The following is a 21,116-nucleotide window of genomic DNA, read 5'->3' as shown; positions in this document are numbered from 1 at the left end:
ACGTACGGCGCGCGTCGCCGCGTAACATCGGCGCAGAGCCTAGGCCTAGGCTCTGCGCGGAACCATAAATCAGCCTTTATTCTGGCGTGATCTTCGCAAAAACGGGCAAACGAGTGATTATGTACATTCACTGAGTGAATATTATGAAAGTAAAATATATATTTCTCGCTAGAAATGTAATCAAAACGCATTTTTATGCAGAAACTAACTCAAAATATTGATTTTATTCACTAAAAAATAAGAAATGTCCGCCATGTTGTTTTTTTTTATTCAGTCCGCAAATGACGACGAAAAGCATTCTGGGAAATTTTTCTGTCCCTAGATCAAACTAGTGAGCATCGGAAAACACTTGATCCGTAGGGACAGATTCATAGCCACTACACTCGTTTTATTCACTCCCCCTAGGTGGAAAGAGGAATTGGGACACCACTACCCTCACAGGAACGCGCAAAATTCAGGGGTAGGGGTGAAAAGTATAGGCTAGTGGGGAGATTAGGACAGGGCCTAACTCTTCAGTTTCTATGGAAGTCCCAGCTGTAACTAATTTAGGTTCTGTAAAAAACATTGTACAAGAAAACAACAACATGACATTCAGTTTGAAATGATTCATCACTAAAAGATGGATTTTTCAAATGTTTTATTTAAATAGCTCAGAAATCATGGAAAACACAGTATAAATCACTTGAAACTTCAGAAATGTGTGGAACTCTGGCAGTCCTGTTTGTCAAGCGCACAAGCAAACAGAATCAGAGGAAATATTCTAAATATATAGAAAATATATAAATAGTCATGTGAAAAAGTTAAAACAAATCATCTGCTCATAGTGAACAAGTGTCTTAGTATTGGGCAAATTTAACCTCAGACAGACAACAACAGACACACACACACACACACACACACACACACACACACACACACACACACACACACACACACACACACACACACACACACACACACACACACACACACACACACACACACACGCTACCAAAACACTATTTAAAGTTAGAACTTGGTGCTTGGTAGCCCCACTTGCTAAGGTAAACTCACGACGCTAGTCTAATGTTTCTCCATGGAGCTGAAAGCTGCAGATGTCTGAGCTCTGATCCCTGAGCAGCTGATACTGCACTGGGTTTGGGGGGCAGGTCTTACCCGTAGCTCTACAGTTGCTGCACATCAATCTGGAGAGTGTCAGACCATTTTAAAACAATATTCAACACTGAGAAAGATTATTCTCAAGTGGAATTCAAGACAGTTGCCGATCTTTCAAGAAGTGGGCATCTCAGCAAATTTACTGCAAGGTCAGACTATGCAATTCTCATAAAATACAGATAAACTTAAGACATCAGACCCTGGAGACCTTGCTGAGCTGGTCAATCTTAAAAACCATGGCAACACAATTAGAAAAACCCTGAACACAAGTCTACGCTCACCCACAGTGATTTGACAGACTAACAAACTCATACAAGAAAAAGATAAGTTATTGCTGCTAAAGGTGGAACTACAAGCTATTGGACCACAAGGGGGATGTAAAAAAAAAAATGCATAAATAATAAAAGACAAAGGCATTAAAAGTTAATAATGGCATGATGAAAAAAGCTGCATGATGTTGTTTATCTGGATTTGTACTTGCCTGATATTAAGACATAATACTATAAGATGATTTTCATAATGTTGTTATGAAAAAACAGAACAGGAAGTGTAGTAACCTGTTGCACATGACTGTCCCACATGAATACAACCCCACATAGTCAACACAACTAAAAACTGTCAACCATCAAACTCTCAAGGCAACAAAAGCAAAGAAAAGAAAAAGTTAAAAATTCAAAAGAAAAAAAACATAGAATGTCTTCACAACAGATGACGAAGCTGTCTGTTGTGACACGATATGGTTTAAAAAGTTATTTGAAAAGGACCTGTGTTGAGTTTATTGGTTATGAATAAAAACCTTTGATGAAGTTAATTATTATATAATTGTCTCTGATGGTGAAGGACCTGGCAATACAAAAACACATTTAAGTATAATGCAGTTTTTTTCCCAGGTTGTGTCGAAAAGGACCAGTGTAGGAAAGTTAGTGTTGTAAGGAGCTCTGCTCTGCAGCGCTGAACCTCTGCTTGAGCCGCAAGGAGCCTTTGGCTTCAACTGTATTATTTATTCAAGGCACTTAGCTCAGGCAGCTGGCTCTTTCTCCACATTTATTTCAACATTTATCTTTTCCCTTAATACTTTTGGTAAGACATGGCAGCCTGGCAACTAACAATAACTTCGACTCTGAGGATCACAATCCTCTCGTCACTTAGTGAGCCTTGGGATTGAGTTGTGGATTATTATATTAAGATCAGCTTTCAAAACATCAAACAAAACATCTGAAACTGTACAATCAGTGCTAAACTCACAAGTCAGATTTCCATCATCTTAAAGAAAACATTCGACATGAGCCTTTAACAATGGGTATAAATAATCCGGGATAAAACATAGAAAGTACACGTTGTCCAAAAACACTTGATCCCCTCTGATTACTGTGCCTTGCTGAAGTACAGTACCACTCCCCGCCCCCCAGGCTTTTTCTTACTCTGCACTGCAACCTTTATATAAGTTTATAAAACGAACTTGCACAAATGTATCCAAATTGAGAACATTTCTGAAAACAAGATATAAACTGAAATGTAGTGTGTGCATATGTTTTCAACCTCTTTGCTTTGAAGCCCTCAATTGTGATCAACTGCAGACATTTACCCTAAGGAGTTAAAGGATGAGTCAATCTCTGAGCAATGCAAGCGTGTCAACATTTCTACAACTGTTATGCCCGAGAGTTTTAAAAAGAGCTAAGCAAGGAATAAAACCAAAGCAAAGGGGCTGCAGAGGAGATCTCTACACACAGCATTAGAGCGGCAGGGACCCCTTATGCATGATCGGGGATTCAGTTTTCACTACTGATTGGTTTTTCCTTCAATGTCGTAGGCATGTGACACAACCTCCCCCAAGATCTATTTTAACTCCAAGTGTAAGAGCACAATAGGAGATATGCCAAAGGATGTGCATACTTTTGAAATACACTTCTGAAATAGCCATGACTTCTCACTCACCCTTTTAAAAAGGCACTGCAGGTTGTGCTAACCAGTAGAACTATCAGGAGACATAAAAGTGACTCTCTCTGAGGCTTTATCGCAGGTGCCAAGTCTTTCACTTTCTTCTAAGTCAGACCGCTCTAGTACAGTGGCAAGAGAGCAAGATGGCACCCGTGAGCCGTCGGCAGCATGGGGTCTATTCACGTCACCAGCAGGAAGACTTTCAAGGCGATTGTGGAGATCTAAATGTAATGGGCTTTGAGGTATCTGCTGGACTTTGAGGTTTGGATAACTGCCGGATGCAGCCATGACCCGATGTAGGTGTTCCCAGGCCGCGATGCCGTTCAGACTGAGGCTGGGGTTGCTGACGGCTTGGCACATTAGCTCTGTGTGCTGGCGCAGCTGGGAAATGTCCTGCTCTGTGGCGTTGCTCTGACGCAGAAGTTCCTTTGTGCGCAATGTAATGTCCAACAGGCCTGACTGGCCTAGGATTTGCACTGTGTTCAGGAAACGGTGGTGCTGAGCACCAGTGCTGACATTCCTAGGAGGTCCAGTGGCGGGAGGACAGGGGGAAGCGGTGTGCAGACCAGGCGTCAACGGAGAGCCCAGGCTGGTGGGAGCAGCAGTAGGAGTATAGGTGGACGCCGTATGTGTGGCTGATGAAGAACACAACTGGCCAGATCTTGAGACTCCCAGTTTAGGGTGTTTGTGGAGGTGTTGCCCTTGGAGACTGCGTGCAGGAGTTTCATTACTCTTTTCTGTACAAACCCTTTTGCTCAGATTTTGGGACTCTTGGTTGGATAAAGACTTATCAGGTGGCTTATTGCTAGGGTGTGGTGCAATGCGAGGGTAGGAGTTGAGGATGGGTAGGTAGGTGTTTGGTTTCTTCCCTGTGGCATTAGACCTCCGTGACGAGGGCTGATGGATTTGAAGGTGGCCTGGCGAAAAGCTCGGCTGCTCAAAAAGAATCATATGTGAGGAACCAGAATTGTTGCTTACCCTGATGCCATTTCTCCAAAGCAGATGATCTCTTTTTTGGATCATGGTTGGCTGCTGGAACAAGGAGGAAGAGTGCAAATATGATAATCGAAGAAAAAGGTCCCCAGGAGCAGCATGTAATGCATTTATTACAAATATGTCATTTAGGGGTGGGCAAAAATATCGATATGGCAATATATCGCAATACTTTTCCACCCGATTCAATATCGATATTCAAAATTTGAATATCGATTTAAAAAAAAAAAAAAAAAAAAATTGTATTATTTTTTTTTTAATTTATTTTTTTATCCCCGATTTTTTTCCCATTATATCACCCAGTGCTCCTACCTAAGTGACAGTTCTGGGCATTGCCACTCTCTACCAACCCTGGGAGGGCCCTGCACTAAGCTCAGGTTTCATTTCACATTTTATTTCATTTTAGAATTTATTTTTTATATAAGACAATTGCCTGTCCTTAAAAAATGAAAAATAATGGACAGAGGTTTATTTATTTACAGTGTTGGGGGTAACGCGTTACAAAAGTAACGCAATTACAGTAATGTATTACTATTTGCTGTAACGCAGTAATATAACGCATTACTAATACATTTTCGGTAATATTTTACTCGTTACAATCTAAGTAACGCGCGTTACAACGCATTTTAACCCGTTTAGCTGTTGTTTTTTAAAGAATTCACCAACACCGCGTCCGCGAGACATCCCGACAACAGAAAAAAGCGTTGGGAACGCGGCGCGGCGGAACGTAGCGCCGCTGGACACTGTTTGTGTGGGGACTGTTCAGGGAGCAGAGCCGGCAGGGAAAAGTCAACAGTGCGGCGTGTCCGCGTGTAACTTAAATCTACCATGGTCTCAGCGTTAGGGCTTGGCCAAGTGAGGCTTTATGAATATATGGGCTTTATACATTTATTAAATATATATGAGCGCGGAGTCGGCGAGGAGCTGCACGAGCCGGGCTCACAGTCAGTCGCGCTGTGAGAGCGGATTTATGGTTCCGCGTTAAATCGACGCAGAGCTTTTGCCGTAGGGTACGCAGTAGTTCGCGTAACCCACGGCGTATGGCCTGCGTTGGTGTAACGCGGAACCATAAATCAGCCTTAAACCACACCTGCAGCCCATCAGGAGGAGAGGTTAAAACAGCTGCGAGTTGTTGATTTCTGGTTCGTTTTGTTAACTCTGAGAGCTTTATTGGTTTGTTTGTTAGCTTGCTGGTGTTTTTTTTCTCTCTGGGAGTTATTTATGAAGAAGTTCTGAGTTCCGTGTGAGCATTATTCGAGTTGAGGGGGGATGAGGGGTGATGTGATGGCACCCCCCCTGAAATAAAAACGGTCCAAATCATCCCCCCCTGAAATTAAAACGGTCCAAATCACCCCCCCCTGAAATTAAAACGGTCCAAATCATCCCCCCCTGAAATAAAAACAGTCCAAATCATCCCCCCTAAAATAAAAACGGTCCAAATCATCCCCCCTAAAATAAAAACGGTCCAAATCATCCCCCCTGAAATAAAAACGGTCCAAATCATCCCCCCTGAAATAAAAACGGTCCAAATCATCCCCCCCTGAAATAAAAACGGTCCAAATCATCCCTGAAATAAAAACGGTCCAAATCATCCCCCCCTGAAATAAAAACGGTCCAAATCATCCCCCCTGTAAAACTGCCATCCCTCCTTTCCATCCCTTATGTCATTTCATCAATGAATGTGGTTTTACTGCTATTTCAACATTTAGAGTCATCACCAGAAAAATAACACCAGAAAAATAACTTATTTGACAATTTTCACCTGTTTCACGTAAATTTTCACTTGAAATAAGTAGAAAAATCTGCCAGTGGGACAAGATTTATCTTTTTTTGCTATTTTGTTGAAAGTAACTCAAAAGTAATACACAAGTAGTGTAACGCATTACAATTCAGATATAGTAATATTGTAATGTAACTAATTACTTTCAAATGACAGTAACTAGTAATATATAATGTATTATATTTTGGATGTAACTTGCCCAACACTGTTTATTTATGGATTTATATCTATACTGACTGATCACTGTGCCTGTCCTTGGTTTTAGTACCATCTTTCTTGTGTTTATTATCATTTGCCACATAATTAAAGCAACCTCATACTAAATTTAATGTTAATTTCATATGATGTAAATAATATGAAAAACATATACAAATATGTTGTAACTTTAGCTTGTATAGTTATAATAAAACATTGTTTTGACTCAGTTTGTCCTATGAATTGTCGCTATAATCTGATGAACGTGCAACTCGGATTTTAAGATCCATCACTATCATCTGATGTACATATATACAACTTGGATTTTAAGATGTGTAATGCATTTTTAAATTTTTCGGTGAACTATGTAGAATATAATAATCGGGATATCGCATAATCGGGATATCGCAATGTGTATCGTATCGTGGCTCAAGTATCGTGATGCGTATCGTATCGTGAGGTCCTTCCCAATACCCACCCCTAATGTCATTCCTCTCCTGACTTTCCAAAACAAGAGTATTGTGTAGCATGCATTTTATTCTGTACACCAGTTTCTGTAACAACACCTCTTTACCTGCTTAAGCACCATGTCCTCAATGATATAGACAGGTCGGTTGTCGAGTTTGGCCGGCACAATTGCAGCATTCCCTGAATTCTGAAGGCCAGGTTTTTTGTTTGGGCCTGGATGTGATGTATCTGCAGGTTCCTTTGGCCTGGGATGATTTTTGTTGTTACGCTGGTCCTCAACATCTGTCTGTTGCCAGTCTGAGCCATCTGAAGAAGAGTTAGAATCTCCAAAAATTCAGAAATATAGGATAACATTTTGTGACTTTAGATGGATGGGATACAGTTCCATTTAATTGAAATGCCTCATAGGAAAATACACATAACAATGCAAAGATAACGAAATAGCAATATACCATTTAAAAAACTAGCTGTGAGTGAAGCTAGTTGGCAAAAAGAAAAAATTTATTAAATTTGTTAGAGAGCACAAAATTGATTAAAGAGGTATCACCTTTTTATGATGTCAAGAGAGAAAGATACAAGTCCATAAGTTGACCCTGTTTCAGAGTGAAGGACACACTGGGTCTCAGAATGATCTAAATACTACCAAACACAGCTGACTACTCTATTACTTTTCTTTAAAAAAGAAAGGCAAAATGCATAAAAACTTAACAATAGTGAATATACTTTTACTGCTTCCATAGGAATTAAAAGGGAACATAACAGCTTTTTTTCTTCTTTTCTTTCTTCTCTCTTTCTTTGACTTTTTCTCAACATTTTGACTTTTTTCTCGAGATTGTACTTCAACATTAATCTCGAAATTTTGACTTTTTATCGACATTTTGACTTTTTTCTCGAAATTTTGACTTTTTTCTCAACATTTCGACTTTTTTCTCAACATTTCGACTTTTTTCTCTCAACATTTTGATTTTTTTCTCAACATTTCATTTTTTTTTCGAGATTGTACTTCAACATTAATCTCGACATTTCAAATTTTTTCTCAACATTTCGACTATTTTCTCAAGATTGTACTTCAAAATTAATCTTGACATTTCAACTTTTTTCTCAACAATTCAAATTTTGTCTCAAGAAGATTATACTTCAACATTAATCTTCACATTTCGGCTTTTTCTCGACATTTCGACTTTTTTCTCGAAGTGCATAATGAAAAAAAAATCTTCCCCCAGTTATAACTAATATAGATACATGCAGCATGTGTTGCCTTCATTCTAAGGCTTATACATACAAGACTTTTAATTTTTTGCGGCTCCAGACATATTTGTTTTTTGTGTTTTTGGTCCAATATGGCTCTTTCAACATTTTTGGGTTGCCGACCGCTGGTCTATTCCAACAGAAGTTGTCTACAGACACTTTCCAGAGATCCAGAAAATGACCCCTGAGCCATTACTACATAAACAATTGCAGGTAAAATCTCCTCTAGTGGGAGAAAACCTTATTCACATTTGAAAAATACAAGACAACTGCCAGTCTTTACAGGGATGTGACGCTCACTGAAATGTCTAATAACTAAAGATCAACATCTCAAACCCTCCAGGCCTCAGTAAGCACGGTAAAGTTTGTCAGTACAATTAGAAAAGGTTTGAACAATGAAGGCTTGATTGGAAACGTTTGGAGGAGTAAGTCACTTCTTTCCAATAAAGAATGCAGCACGACTTAGGTTTGGATGATCCGTAGTCTGCCCTGATTACTCCCCAATTAACAGCATGTCACATGAGCCACGGTTTGATCTTTTTTTTCCGACTTAAGAAAAAAAAATTGATGCAGTAGTGCCAGTTGTGAGTGTTCAGAAGCTGAGCGGTCGTGGCGAACAGGTGCACTTCATACCACTGAGCCAGAGGGGACAAAGGTCTAAGAAACTACGTATATTGTTTGAATACGAGATTATTTTGAGATTACCTTTCGGTCTTGAGTAGGTAAGTAAAGTAGGTATCATTTTTGTTTTGCTTTCTTGTATTTTTATCAATGCCGTTTAGTATTTTTTGAATGAATATTTTAATCTAGAAGAAGGCAAGTTAATTGTTGTACAAGTGTTTTGAGTCAAATCAGGTATAATCCCTAATACATCTGTTGCACCTTTAAAATGGCATTATTCATGAATGACCTACTAAACGTTGTTCTCACTTTAAACTTTTACTTCAATAGAAGAAGTAAATTACATAATAACAAACAAAAATAAGTTTCCCCACTGAGGGAGAAAATAAAGGATATCTTATCTTATCTTATCTTATCTTAATATTTGCCTTGCCTTTTTTTTTTTTAAATCTTTTTTGATCTGAAAAAATGATCCAATCTGTGACTAAAAACCTGTGATATGATTCTAACCATGAGGTACGTGGGGTATGTTTCCCTTTAGTGCTTCAACTCACCAGAAAAGCCTGAATCTTTTTCAGAGCTGCAGCTCGAGCCTCTTCTGCTGGAATCACTTGCATCTTTAGTATCATGTATTTCACTCAGAAATGCACTGTTGCGCTTTTCTTTGGCTTTCTTGCTGGATGCAGCGCTGGGACCACGTTCACTCAAGCAAGGCTGTTCCTTTGGCATGATGGACCCTAAAAAGATAAGGTGTATTCAGTACTCGAGTTGAGGGGGGATGAGGGGGGATGGCATCCCCCCTGAAATAAAAACAGTCAAAATCATCCCCCCTGTAAAACTGCCATCCCCCCTTTCCATCCCTTATGTCATTCCATCAATGAATGTGGTTTTACTGATATTTCAACATTTAGAGTCATCACCAGAAAATAACTTATTTGACAATTTTCACCTGTTTCAAGTACATTTTCACTTGAAATAAGTAGAAAAATCTGCCAGTGTATGGAGGATTTTTTGTGCCAAAATTAAATAAATAAATACATCATTAATTAATTAAATTGGGAATGAAATATATCATTAATTTATTAAATGTGTCATTAATTAATTAAAATTAGAATGAAATATGTCATTAATTAATTAAAATACAATTCATTTTAAGTAAAAATATATATTTATTGTTTCAGCATTTAATTAATTAATGACACATTTAATTAATGATTTTGTGTTGCGTGTGAATCATGAAATGTAAAACTGCATTTAATTAATTAATGACACATTTAATTAATGATTTCGTGTTGCGTGTGAATCATGAAATGTAAAACTGCATTTAATTAATTAATGACACATTTAATTAATGATTTCGTGTTGCTGAATCATGAAATGTAAATGTAAAACTGTCAGTTTCACTCGTCAAACTCAGTGGGCGGATTCCAAACACCTGATTGGTTCCCCTGCATATCAAGTCAAGGCAAATCGAATCCACATAATGGATTGTTGCAGGGCTTCGGGACACATCCCGATAAACTAGGGCCGCGTTCAGACTGCAGGCAAATCTGATTCATATCTGATTCCTTCTCATATCCGATTTTCAGGGCTGACTGTCCACACTGGTTTTAGCAAGTGTCCATATCGGATCTGGCTCTGTTCAGACTGGGCCACATCATTGACTGATCTGACGGGTTGCCGTAGCAACGACGTCGGAGCGGAGGCGTCACCCAGCGCGTGTATTGTGTGAAGTCATGTATTTCTTATATAAAAAAATCCCCAAATATCTGTACCGTTTCTGATTGGGTCGGCACTGCGGATCATTTTTAGACATAAAAATGAAAGCATACCGCAAAAGTTGTGTCTCTGCGGAGGGACCCGGCGTCCCAGCAAAATGAGAAACAGAAAAAAGTGTTCAGAACAAAACCACCAGCAAACTAACAAACCAACCAACAAAGCTCAGAGTTAACAAAACGAACCAGAAATATTACAACTATAATAGTATATAATAACTATATATATATATATATATATATATATATATATATATATATATATATATATATATATATATATATATATATATATATATATATATATATATATATATATATATATATATATATATATATATATAATATATAATAACTATAATACAACTCTATTAAAATAGAAAATAGAAAACATGTTATTATTGCAGGTTTAACATAGGTTTTGAGCATATGGGTATTATATTTCCATCATTAGGGAGAACCCCTATGACAGAATCATCACTGTCTAATGTTCTATCTAATGACAGAATTATCACTGTTTCAGCAGGTCTCTTAGGTTTATAATTCAGATTAATTTTCGTTTACATATAACATTGTTTGTAGTCATTTTAGTGCAATTTAAAGCTTATTTCTACAAATAAAATCAGCACTGTAGGCAGCGATCTTGGACCAGCCGCCACTCTGATTGGTCCAGCACGCTCACGTGACAATGTCGAAGCACTTTGTGTCAACTCCGCCTCTGGAAATAGTTCCACTTTTAAAACGTCGTTTGTGAAGCCAGTTTCCCGAGATCGGACTTCGACGACTAGATAAATGCTTGGTATCAATAGCTGTATATGTTGAAGTGAATGGCATGAGATAAAAAGTCGTGCGCACGAGATAACTTCCATGATTCCATAATTTCCATGTCACCTCCAGGGCTCCGTACAGACCAAAGCAGTGGATTCCACTAGATTTGCGTTAGCTCCGCCCACTGAGTTTGACGAGTGAAACTGACAGTTTTACATTTACATTTCATGATTCAGCAACACAAAATCATTAATTAAATGTGTCATTAATTAATTAAATGCAGTTTTACATTTCATGATTCACACGCAACACGAAATCATTAATTAAATGTGTCATTAATTAATTAAATGCTGAAACAATAAATATATATTTTTACTTAAAATGAATTGTATTTTAATTAATTAATGACATATTTCATTCTAATTTTAATTAATTAATGACACATTTAATAAATTAATGATATATTTCATTCCCAATTTAATTAATTAATGATGTATTTATTTATTTAATTTTGGCACAAAAAATCCTCCATACCAGTGGGACAAGATTTATCTTCTTATTACAAGCAAAAAAATCTTTTTGTACTTATTTCAAGTGAAAATCTACTTGAAACAGGTGAAAATTGTTGTTTTTTCCAGTGATAACTCTTGTTTTAAGTGTAATGAGATTTTTTTACTAAAATGAGACATTTTAACTAGAAATAGGACAAATATTCTTGTTAAGATTTTGAGTTTTTGCAGTGATCCATTTTACTTATCCTGTGAAGGACAGAGTCATATTGATAAGTTCAGAAAAATGTTTTTTACTGTTGTGTTTTGATGTATTTGATGTAAGCCCAGTGGATATTTAAAGCTTACAGAAGGCTGCATTTAACTGCTGCTATGTCATTCCTGCAGTATTTCTGCAGGTGTTTTGGTCACTGCTATTATTTGTAATATATTAAATTATTTGTAATCAGCACAAATGATCTGTCCCCATATGATAAAATCCACCATCCCCCCTGATTTTTTTTTACAACTCGAGTACTGGGTGTATTTGGACTAATTAGGAAAACAAAACTTTAACTTAATATAGCAAACCAATTTATGTCACACTCTGCTTATAATCCACTGAATACTGAAAAAAAAAACAGAGTAGAGCCCTTGTATACCAAATAAACAAACAAATATAGGATTTGAAAAAATAAATCTTACATACACTTTTAAAAGTTATTTTTCGTAAATTACATGCAACTTGATGCACCGAATAAATGTTTTGATAAATTAATAAAAAACTGAATAGATTGCCTTGTATCCGTCTGCAGTTATTATTAAGCATAAAACAGCACACTCAAAAGCTGCGCTGCTATTATTATCTTGAAAAAGTACATCTTTTTTTAATTTCCCTTGGGATTAATAAAGTATCTATCTATCTATCTATCTATCTAATTTCACATCCTCTTTTCTTTAATATTGGACACTCAATTTGCCTGACCTCTTATTTTTCTCTGCAGTTGATTGCACGATAGTGTTTGACTATTTTTGGCAGTGTTTTCAGTGCTTCTTGTGCCCCATGCAAATGCACAAAAGCACATTCTCACAGATGCTTATGGGGACGTAACCGTGGCAACTTGTGCTTGTTGACATGCATGTCTACTGCCTATTAATAACTCACAAGAACTGTAACAAACTATATTTATATGGCCATATTGGTATGAATGTGGGGGTTAGGATCTACATAAAAGATTTAAAGCCTTAACATCCGGTCTACATACCACCAGCATAGCAGCCTGTTCTTGATGATTGTCCAGATACCGTGCAATAATACGTTAAACCGGTTATACGGCAGTTGTGGACATAGCTGAGAAGTGGTGATTCAAATGTGATCATCCATATTGCTTTATATCTACTGACTTTTATTAAAGCCTTGACAAATCAGAAGCAGAAACAGGCAAATTTGGATCTTTGGTTTTTGCCTGCAGCTTATTTAAGTTACATAAACAGTAATGCGAGAGGAGTTGTTTTGAGTTCAGTGATATCTACTCAATAAAATGTTATTCAGGTCAAAAGACAACATGCTCAGGTTTTGTACAGTTTTTCCATCTCTTGGCTCCAGTTAAATATGTATTTATTCATAATGTCTCTCACACGTGCAGCTGCATTGTGCCATCAGTCTCTAAGGTAGCAGCCAAAATAGCATTCCACTCATGTCCAAACGCATTTGTGTGTGCAGATGGTCCAGTAAACATGCTCCAGGACTCAGATAAACACATTTAAGACTTACAACTGAACATGACTTTCAATGCCCCCGTAAGTTCTCAAGTGTGAATTTCGTCTGGAATAAAGGATCTATAATATATATATATATTAAAAAAAAAGGTCATGCAGCTTTTACTCTTGAGACTCAAGATCTAAGACATGTTTGATTTGATTTGATTTTGTAAAATGTGAAAGACAATTAAAAGAGAAAATAAGAAAAAACTAAAAAAAGAAGAATTTCATACTTTAACACCTATTATCTTAATTTACATGTGCAAAAAGTAGGAAGAAGTGTAAACTTATTTAATCCTACCCCAATTCACTAATCATTTAAGTTTGCAGGAGAAGATAATGTGGCTACAACTGAAATTTGGACTTTTCTTGTTATATGCAAAGAATTAAATAAATGCAAAGAATAAAATCTGCCAATATCACTTATGTGAGGTGGCTCAACTGTTGTGATATTTTCGGCGTCAGCGGTTCCTGAAAGCACCACATCTCTCAGTTCAACCCGCCCCCTCTCCCCGTTAAGGCTGATTTATGGTTCCGCGTTACACCAACGCAGAGCCTACGGCGTAGGGTACGTAGGCTCTGCGTTGGTGTAACGCGGAACCATAATTCAGGCATTACGTAACAATCAGTCTTTAGTGGGAAACTCACCTCTTGCTGCAGAACAGCCGGTAAAGTCCCGTTAACGTCCCCGCCCCAGCTCCGTGCAGGAGCCGGACCGGTGTGTCATGTTTCACCTGAAGTGTGCAGCTACAGCTCAATATGATTTCCTCTCTTTCACTAACAGTGTCAGCAGCAGAGCTGCTGTGAGGTCGGGATGCTGCTCCAGTAAGTTACCAGAATTAAGCTGTCATTTCAAAATAAAACTCAAAACATGAACTTGAAAAAAAAAAAAAATGTCCCAACTACATAAAACAAATCCCCCCATAATTTTAAATGCAACTTGATGTACGACCTCGACTTGTTTTTCCTTGTATTTAAGACACATTGCTGGGGCTCCCGGTCGGGCACCTGGAGTCTGGTGGGGCCTCCTGCTCGTTTCCCTGATGCCCCGGTCTGACCTCACCCCTCATTGCAAAACATAAACTACCAATTCTAACTCTAATAATCATTCCTGGCATTATCATGATATATTGTTTCATAGTGTATTATATTAAGTTATGAAATCTCATGGGATGTTAAACTATAGTATTATATTATTATAGTATGGTGATATTTATTTAGATCATGTGCTCAGTATGGTACACTCATTCATAACATGTCGTGTAATCATTTAGATCGAAAAGGAATAGGCTGAAGCTCTGAGCTTATAAATGCCTACCCTTTAACCTTCACATTATTTACACTTTCTATAACAAATGGTTTCTAGCATTTCCACCCAAAAAAGAAGCAAACAAAACACAAAAAGAAATATATATGCAACAAAGAACCAGTAAGAAAAGAAAAAACGGAAAAAGTCCCGATTAAAACAAGGACAAAAAGATAATTATTACCTGCATAATTCTATAATTCTCTCCCTTGCATCTTATCCTTTAATCTTGTTGGTATTTACTAATCATGATCTGTTTTAAACTATTTTTCAACTGTTTATTACGTTATATTTTATAAAAATGTTATATTAGGATATTACTATGTTATTATGCTATATTTATATTATATCGTGCTACACCACTCTATAATTTGTTTAACTTATTTACTCTCAAACTAATATTCTCAATTTATGTATCTACTTTCATCATCTTATTCACACACACACACACCTTTTGTCGTTTGCACTGTATGTTAAACAAAACAAAAAAAACATTTGCGACAGTGCCATTTCCTGTACTTTTATTTTGAAACGGCAGTGAGTCTATGCACCAAACTTGACTCAGCCGTTTAACGTGACCATTCAAACTTTTTTTTTTTTTTTTTTAAGATTGAAACCGGGTATTGGCACGTTATGCAAGTAATTCGAACCCGGATGCACAAAAGAAACGACCTTGAATATATATTTAATAAAAACCACATAATCAGACCTTGCCTATGTAGGCAACCTGAGGTGAACCCGTGCTCACCGGAAACGGAACAAAACAAATCCCTCCTTGAGGTGGGCTCTCATTGGCCGGGGAGATCACTACGAGAGCCAATCAGGTGTTGGTCCACGTATGGCAGCAGCACAGCGGTGACAGTGGCCTGCAACCTAATCCCCCCACTGTTGTGTACACAGTACAGACAGACTTGTGATAGAGAAATCTGTTCAATGGAAAGCTTTCACCACTACATGAGGACATTCACCCACATCAGGCATTTATTTATACATACACACCTCTGAGAAGTCACAAGATACTGGGCTAAAATTCCGAGTGGTTGCAATTATTAAGATGGGTGCACAAATTAAAACAGCCAAAAATCCACTCTCTCCAGCAGATGCTTTATTTTTTACATTAAAACTTCCTCATAACTTGACAGTCCACAGCCTCTCCACAAAAATGACAAGACAAGGACACATTGGTACAATTTAAGTATTTTCTAAATCAGCTGCAAGTTAAGACATTAAAATAGGTTTGCCACCCTTGTGGACAAGTCACACGAACATCTGTCGTCAGCATGTATCACATCATTACAGCAATCCCTAAGGATCCATAGCCAGGAAGATGAGTGCTTTGGCTGGAATATCGGACCCCAGGGGAATAAAGTGCCAAAGTGGTACATTAGACAAATCTACACTTTGAAGTTGGAGAGAGCTCCGTCATGTTCCTTTGAGCACGGCCTGTCAAAGGCACACATCCAGCAGATCTGCAGCATTCTTCAGACCTGGATGTGTGCTGACATGCATGGTCTTTGGAGAGGAGAACTTAATAAAAGTAGCACAGGTCTCTTTGTTGTGGGCCTTGGCTGCAGCAGAATTAGCTAGAATATGCATGATCTTCAGCAGAGTGGTCTCACTGAAAACAAGAGCATCCATGTTCATATTAACACACCAGAGCTTTGCCTTGGTAAAGTTCAAAGGACAGCAGTCAAAACAAGATGGATGAATAAACAAACCACATCATAGATATATATATAAAGGCTAGATGACTCAAGGCGGAGTCTCCAGCGTCGTTCACTGGCGGCCATCTTGCCACAGGAGAGCTGGCTCGCTTTAACATTGTGTTTAATGGTGCATGTACTGCTTAAACAACCTTATCTTGCTCAATTCTAGACAGATTTTCAAACAGTTTGGTTTGTTATGAACGTCAGAGATGTAGTTATGACACTGCATACTTGTGAATAATTATAAACATTGAAAAACGTACTTTTGTATGAAAATAACCAGAAACAGATAGTTATGACATGATATTTATATTAAATGAATATTTCTATAGTATTCTTAGTAATATTTATATTTACATTATAACATATATTACCTTATAGCATGTATATATATATTATAATGTAAATATAAATATTACTAAGAATACTATAGAAATATTCATTTGATATAAATACTATCCGTTTCTTGTTATTTTCATACAATAGTAAGTTTTTCAATGTTTATAATTATTCACAAGTATGCAGTGTCATAACTACATCTCTGACGTTCATAATAAACCTAACTGTTTGAAAATCTGTCTAGAATTGAGCAAGTTAAGGTTGTTTAAGCAGTACATGCACCATTAAACACAATGTTATGAGTGAGCCAGCTCTCCTGTGGCAAGATGGCCGCCAGTGAACGACGTCGCTCTGCATTGGCAGCAGCGCGGACGAGTCATCTAGCCTTTATATATATATCTATGAACCACATCTACAACAAGTGAAGGTGCACACCTGCCGACATGGATGCTGGAGGACAGGCACCAGGCGGCCTCCCCCTCTGGTGTCAGAGATTCGCGCAGAACTCGGCGGGCCAAGCAGAGGGCTGCTCCAGCTAGCTGCAGAGGTAGAAACACCACACACTGGCCCTCCAGGAGGGATAACTCCAGCAGGTAACGAGCCATCCACACCACCTAGAGGCAGCGTAGCAGAGGGGGTTACTTCAGCCTAACTGATGCACAAAAAAAAACACCTGACAGAGCAAACAGTAGGCCTATAGTAGTGATGCACCGAAATGAAAATTTGTGGCCGAAACCGAAAACAATAATGAACACTTGGCCGAATACCGAACAATACCGAACATGATTCTTCGCAGTTTTTCATTTATTTTGCCAATTTTTTCACCATTGCATAAATCAAATAAATTTGATTTAGGCATGCTTTTCAAAGAAAAAATGTTTACAAAATTACAAGGTAGAAAATATTTATGAACATAAAAAACTGAACATTTTTTAATTTCCCAGCATTATGTTGTTTTGGTTCCACCTCCTGGTGAATGTTCTTATGTGGTTAAATTCTTATGTGGTTACTTTTTGGTTGGCCAACGATTTATGTTTGTGGTGCGCAACCGGTACGGGAGCGGCCAGTCTATTTCCTTATATTACAACGCCGTTATTAATTGTTTGGTTTTTTTCCCACTTATTCCACCGAACACCGAAAGTGTTTTTTTGCCATTTTCGGCCGAACAATTTCGGTTACCGAACAATCGGTGCATCACTAGCCTATAGATTTACCAAGGCACCGCAGCGAGCCATGCAGCCAGAGAGGAGAAGAAAATGCAGCGGAGGGCAGTAGGACAAATCAAATTTGAGTGCACACAGAACTCTGCGCTCCATTCTCAGTAGCTGATGCTTCGTGTAGGCCTGATCCATTAAGCTGCAGAGTCCAGACACCTGAAGGAACCACAAGGTTTTTAAAAGCCTCACACAACCTAAGATGCACAAACAAGTTTTGAAATGCAACAAGCTTTGATGCCTTCAACTAAGATAAAGGATCAGCATACCTCTGGGAGGTGGCTCTCTTCCTTCTTTGCTGCCAGGAAAAGACAAACCATGCCGAGGAGCTGCATGTTGGCTGTAGTCACCTTCAGCTGTCTCAGAGAGCGATTGAGGAGGTGTATGGCTAGATAGAGGGTCTCTTCTTGGAAATGCATAAACTCCTGGCAGCAGATTTGATAGTCAGGTTGAAGGAGGAAAAGAAAAAGCCTTTGTGTAAAGCTTTTGACCAAGTGTTGATCAATGCTTCTCTTATGACAATACAGGGCATTTTAGCTAAGGCCACAAGTCACTGTTTTGCTAAAAATAAAAAAAGATTAAGTCAAAAGGATAATTTTATTTAAAAAAAAAAAAAGCATCTCACATGAACTTGAATGATCCAGTCCACCAGAATACCTCGAGTGGCATCAGTGAAATGCCGAGGTAGGTCCACATTTGGAAAACAGTATTGCATTTGACTTCTCTGCAGAGTGGAGGGAACACACAAGCACACACACTGTGAAACATTGATTTATGCTAGTTGCTCCTGCATACAACCCATTTAGGGACAGCGTTAACTACTTCTGTCACAATTACTTACCAACATGTCCAGAAACAAGTCCCAAGCATACTGCCGGTCCCAAATGAGATCCAGTTTCTCCAAAGCAATTTCTACTTCATGACGCAGTAAAGTGGGAACCAGAGTCTGTAGGTTGTGAAAACTCTGCAGTCCACAAGGGTAGAGGAGCATATGCTCAACACACTCATCTGCTGCAGAGGACGGAAAAGGAGACCAAGCATTTTGCTGAAATTTTGTTTTACAACTTACTATTCGCTTCAGAAACATTGAAACATCTGTGAATGGAAAGCCATCTAAAATTTGACTACCAAGTCGAAACCACACAACATCATAATACCAGTCAATCCAGAACAACCATATATACATATATTTATTCATTTTAGATTGGGTTTGAATCTGGAGATGGGATAGATATCATTTGTGACAGTTTTCTATGCAAATTCCTGGTGAAACCCACCAACAACTTACCGGCCGCACTTTGAGCTGGGCATATCCTACTTTCTTCATGGAATCCCATGATAATGCCTTCACTGGTTTGTGCTGATAATCTCCTTTCCTGCAAGGAAGAAGACCTTACAAGGATGCGGTGCATTTAGGGATATTTTAACATTCATAAAAATTTTAAAATCCATCTTTAACAGCTTTTTCCAGCACCCCCAATCGTAAACTAGGCAAACATAGCAGAAGAAATCCCTTCAAAAGCTAAGGTGGGCAGAGTGCGTACCCATCTGCGCTCCGGTTCGATCTTGACCGGGGCCGTCCTGCTCTCCTCCGCCTCTGCGGGCGGCCGCCGCTCCGCGGCCCCGGAGGCGTTTGCCCGAGTTCTTAATGGGGCTCTCTTCTCATCCGCCTAAACGGGGGGAAAAAAAGGGAGCATCTGTGAGGTTTAAAAAAAAAAAAAGATCATATATATATATATATATATATATATATATATATATATATATATATATATATATATATATATATATATATATATATATATATATATATATATATATATATATACATTATATACATTTATATATACTTTTTTTTTTTTTTTTTTTTTTTTTTAATATATATATATATATATATATATATATATATATATATATTTTTTTTTTTAACGTCGATTTAACGCGAAACCATAAATCAGGGACCTCCTGACACCTGGGAGGCAACTCTCTGCCATGTTTAAACACCAAAATGAAGCAGGCTTGTACAAAAAAATTGCCATCATGAAGATTATAGACTTCCTCTTCATCACAATGGAGAAAACATAGCATGCAAGTAGGGTTGCCAACCATCCCTTGAAAAACGGAATTGTCCTATATATATATATATATATATATATATATATATATATATATATATATATATATATATATATATATATATATATATGCCAGACAGTAACAACGCTTGTAGGCATCAAGCGGATACACAGCGCCCGTGTCACCTTAAGAATGATTTATGGTTCCGCGTTACACCAACGCAGACTACGGCGTAGGGTTACGCGGCGATGCGCACCGTACGTTGAGCGTCGCCGCGTACCCTACGCCGTACCCCACGGCGTAGGACCTGCGTCGATTTAACGCGGAACCATAAATCAGGCTTTAATCAGGGACCTCCTGACACCTGGGAGGCAACTCTCTGCCATGTTTAAACACCAAAATGAAGCAGGCTATACAAAAACATGAAGAAAAATCAAATATAGCCCAAAGGAGAGTTAAACATGTTTGGAAAATTAAAGAAAAAAAAAAAAACTAAATAAGGGAGTTGAGCGGACCTTCTTGTGTAAGTCCAGCAGGGGCCTGCCGTCGCGGAGCCCGGCCCTGGCCATGGTCATGGTCGCGGTCCCTGCTCGGCCGCTGCAGCTACTTATCCACGGGGTTGGCGGAGGCCCGGGGCAGGGGCAGGGAGCGGGGAGCGGGGCCGCGGCCCCCAGGCCCCGCTCATAAACACAGCTGGGCCGCGCTGATTGGGCCGGAGCATCCACACCTCCACCTGCATTACCTTAATATCATAGATGACACCTGTGCTACACAGTTTACAAAGTGCCTTTGGCTTTGATATTCTCTACCTCCAGTGGCGTCAATTCAGTAGAAGCTAAGGTATGGCAAGGTTACGAGTCACAGAACTTAACTAGAGTATCAATCAACACGTCCAGCAAATACTCATCACAGAAGTCTGCTATGGAGCTTATCTGTGTGGTCAAGAAAATTGGAACTTTTTCATATGCAGTCTCGCTCACTGCAAAAACTCAAAATCTTACCAGGAATATTTGTCTTATTTCTAGTTAAAATGTCTACTTTTTAGTCAAAAAATCTCATTACACTTAAAACAAGAGTCATCACCAGAAAAATAACTTATTTGACCATTTTCACCTGTTTCAAGTAAATTTTCACTTGAAATAAGTAGAAAATCTGCCAGTGGGACAAGATTTATCTTCTTATTACAAGCAAAAAAATCGTGTTCCACTGGCAGATTTTTCTACCTATTTTTAAAATCTGCTTGAAACAGGTGAAAATGTTTGTTTTTGGGCCTTGTCTTAAATGT

The 21,116-nt window shown here is 38.3% G+C and overlaps 2 protein-coding genes across 3 annotated transcripts; both read right to left on the bottom strand.

Annotated features, from left to right (window-relative positions):
- Nucleotides 1–581: 581 nt before the first annotated feature.
- Nucleotides 582–14,013, bottom strand: si:ch211-132b12.7 (uncharacterized protein LOC564531 homolog). Of its 2 annotated transcripts, none has more exons than XM_061718906.1 (4): nt 13,839–14,013; nt 8,953–9,135; nt 6,636–6,835; nt 582–4,122 (listed from the first exon to the last, which is right to left on the bottom strand). In XM_061718906.1, exons 2-4 carry the CDS (start codon nt 9,125–9,127, stop codon nt 3,118–3,120), a joined length of 1,380 nt encoding a protein of 459 aa, XP_061574890.1. In that variant the 5' UTR covers nt 9,128–9,135; nt 13,839–14,013; the 3' UTR covers nt 582–3,117. The 2 variants fall into 2 exon arrangements, with proteins under 2 accessions (XP_061574890.1, XP_061574889.1); XM_061718905.1 differs by having other exon boundaries at nt 583–4,125.
- A 1,902-nt stretch (nt 14,014–15,915) lies between these two features.
- ccnp (cyclin P) lies at nt 15,916–20,880 on the bottom strand. Its single transcript, XM_061720221.1, has 9 exons — nt 20,347–20,880; nt 19,300–19,425; nt 19,044–19,131; nt 18,597–18,766; nt 18,381–18,479; nt 18,025–18,180; nt 17,756–17,914; nt 16,977–17,155; nt 15,916–16,114 (listed from the first exon to the last, which is right to left on the bottom strand). The coding sequence occupies exons 1-9, from the start codon at nt 20,404–20,406 to the stop codon at nt 15,943–15,945; spliced, it is 1,209 nt and encodes a 402-aa protein (XP_061576205.1). The 5' UTR covers nt 20,407–20,880; the 3' UTR covers nt 15,916–15,942.
- Between the last annotated feature and the right edge of the window lie 236 nt (nt 20,881–21,116).

This window comes from Cololabis saira, chromosome 4 (assembly GCF_033807715.1).
Source record: "Cololabis saira isolate AMF1-May2022 chromosome 4, fColSai1.1, whole genome shotgun sequence".
In the NCBI taxonomy this organism is placed as follows: domain Eukaryota; kingdom Metazoa; phylum Chordata; class Actinopteri; order Beloniformes; family Belonidae; genus Cololabis; species Cololabis saira.
The sequence above is the reverse complement of the archived record's forward strand: the minus strand, read 5'-3'. Positions and strand labels throughout refer to the sequence as shown.

Bases quoted from the DNA above. Each gene is read 5' to 3' on its own strand.
- si:ch211-132b12.7 (XM_061718905.1), bottom strand. From the start codon at position 9,127: ATGCCAAAGGAACAGCCTTGCTTGAGTGAACGTGGTCCCAGCGCTGCA. The intron at 6,836-8,952 runs GTGAGTTGAAGC...ACTCTTCTTCAG, and splicing joins AAAAGATTCAGGCTTTTCTG to ATGGCTCAGACTGGCAACAG. The intron at 4,126-6,635 runs GTAAAGAGGTGT...TCCTTGTTCCAG, and splicing joins AGGACATGGTGCTTAAGCAG to CAGCCAACCATGATCCAAAA.
- ccnp (XM_061720221.1), bottom strand. From the start codon at position 20,406: ATGACCATGGCCAGGGCCGGGCTCCGCGACGGCAGGCCCCTGCTGGAC. The intron at 18,181-18,380 runs GTGAGATGCTTT...ATCTGCTGCCAG, and splicing joins ACTGGATCATTCAAGTTCAT to GAGTTTATGCATTTCCAAGA. The intron at 17,156-17,755 runs GTAAATCTATAG...CGCTGCCTCTAG, and splicing joins TGGCTCGCTGCGGTGCCTTG to GTGGTGTGGATGGCTCGTTA.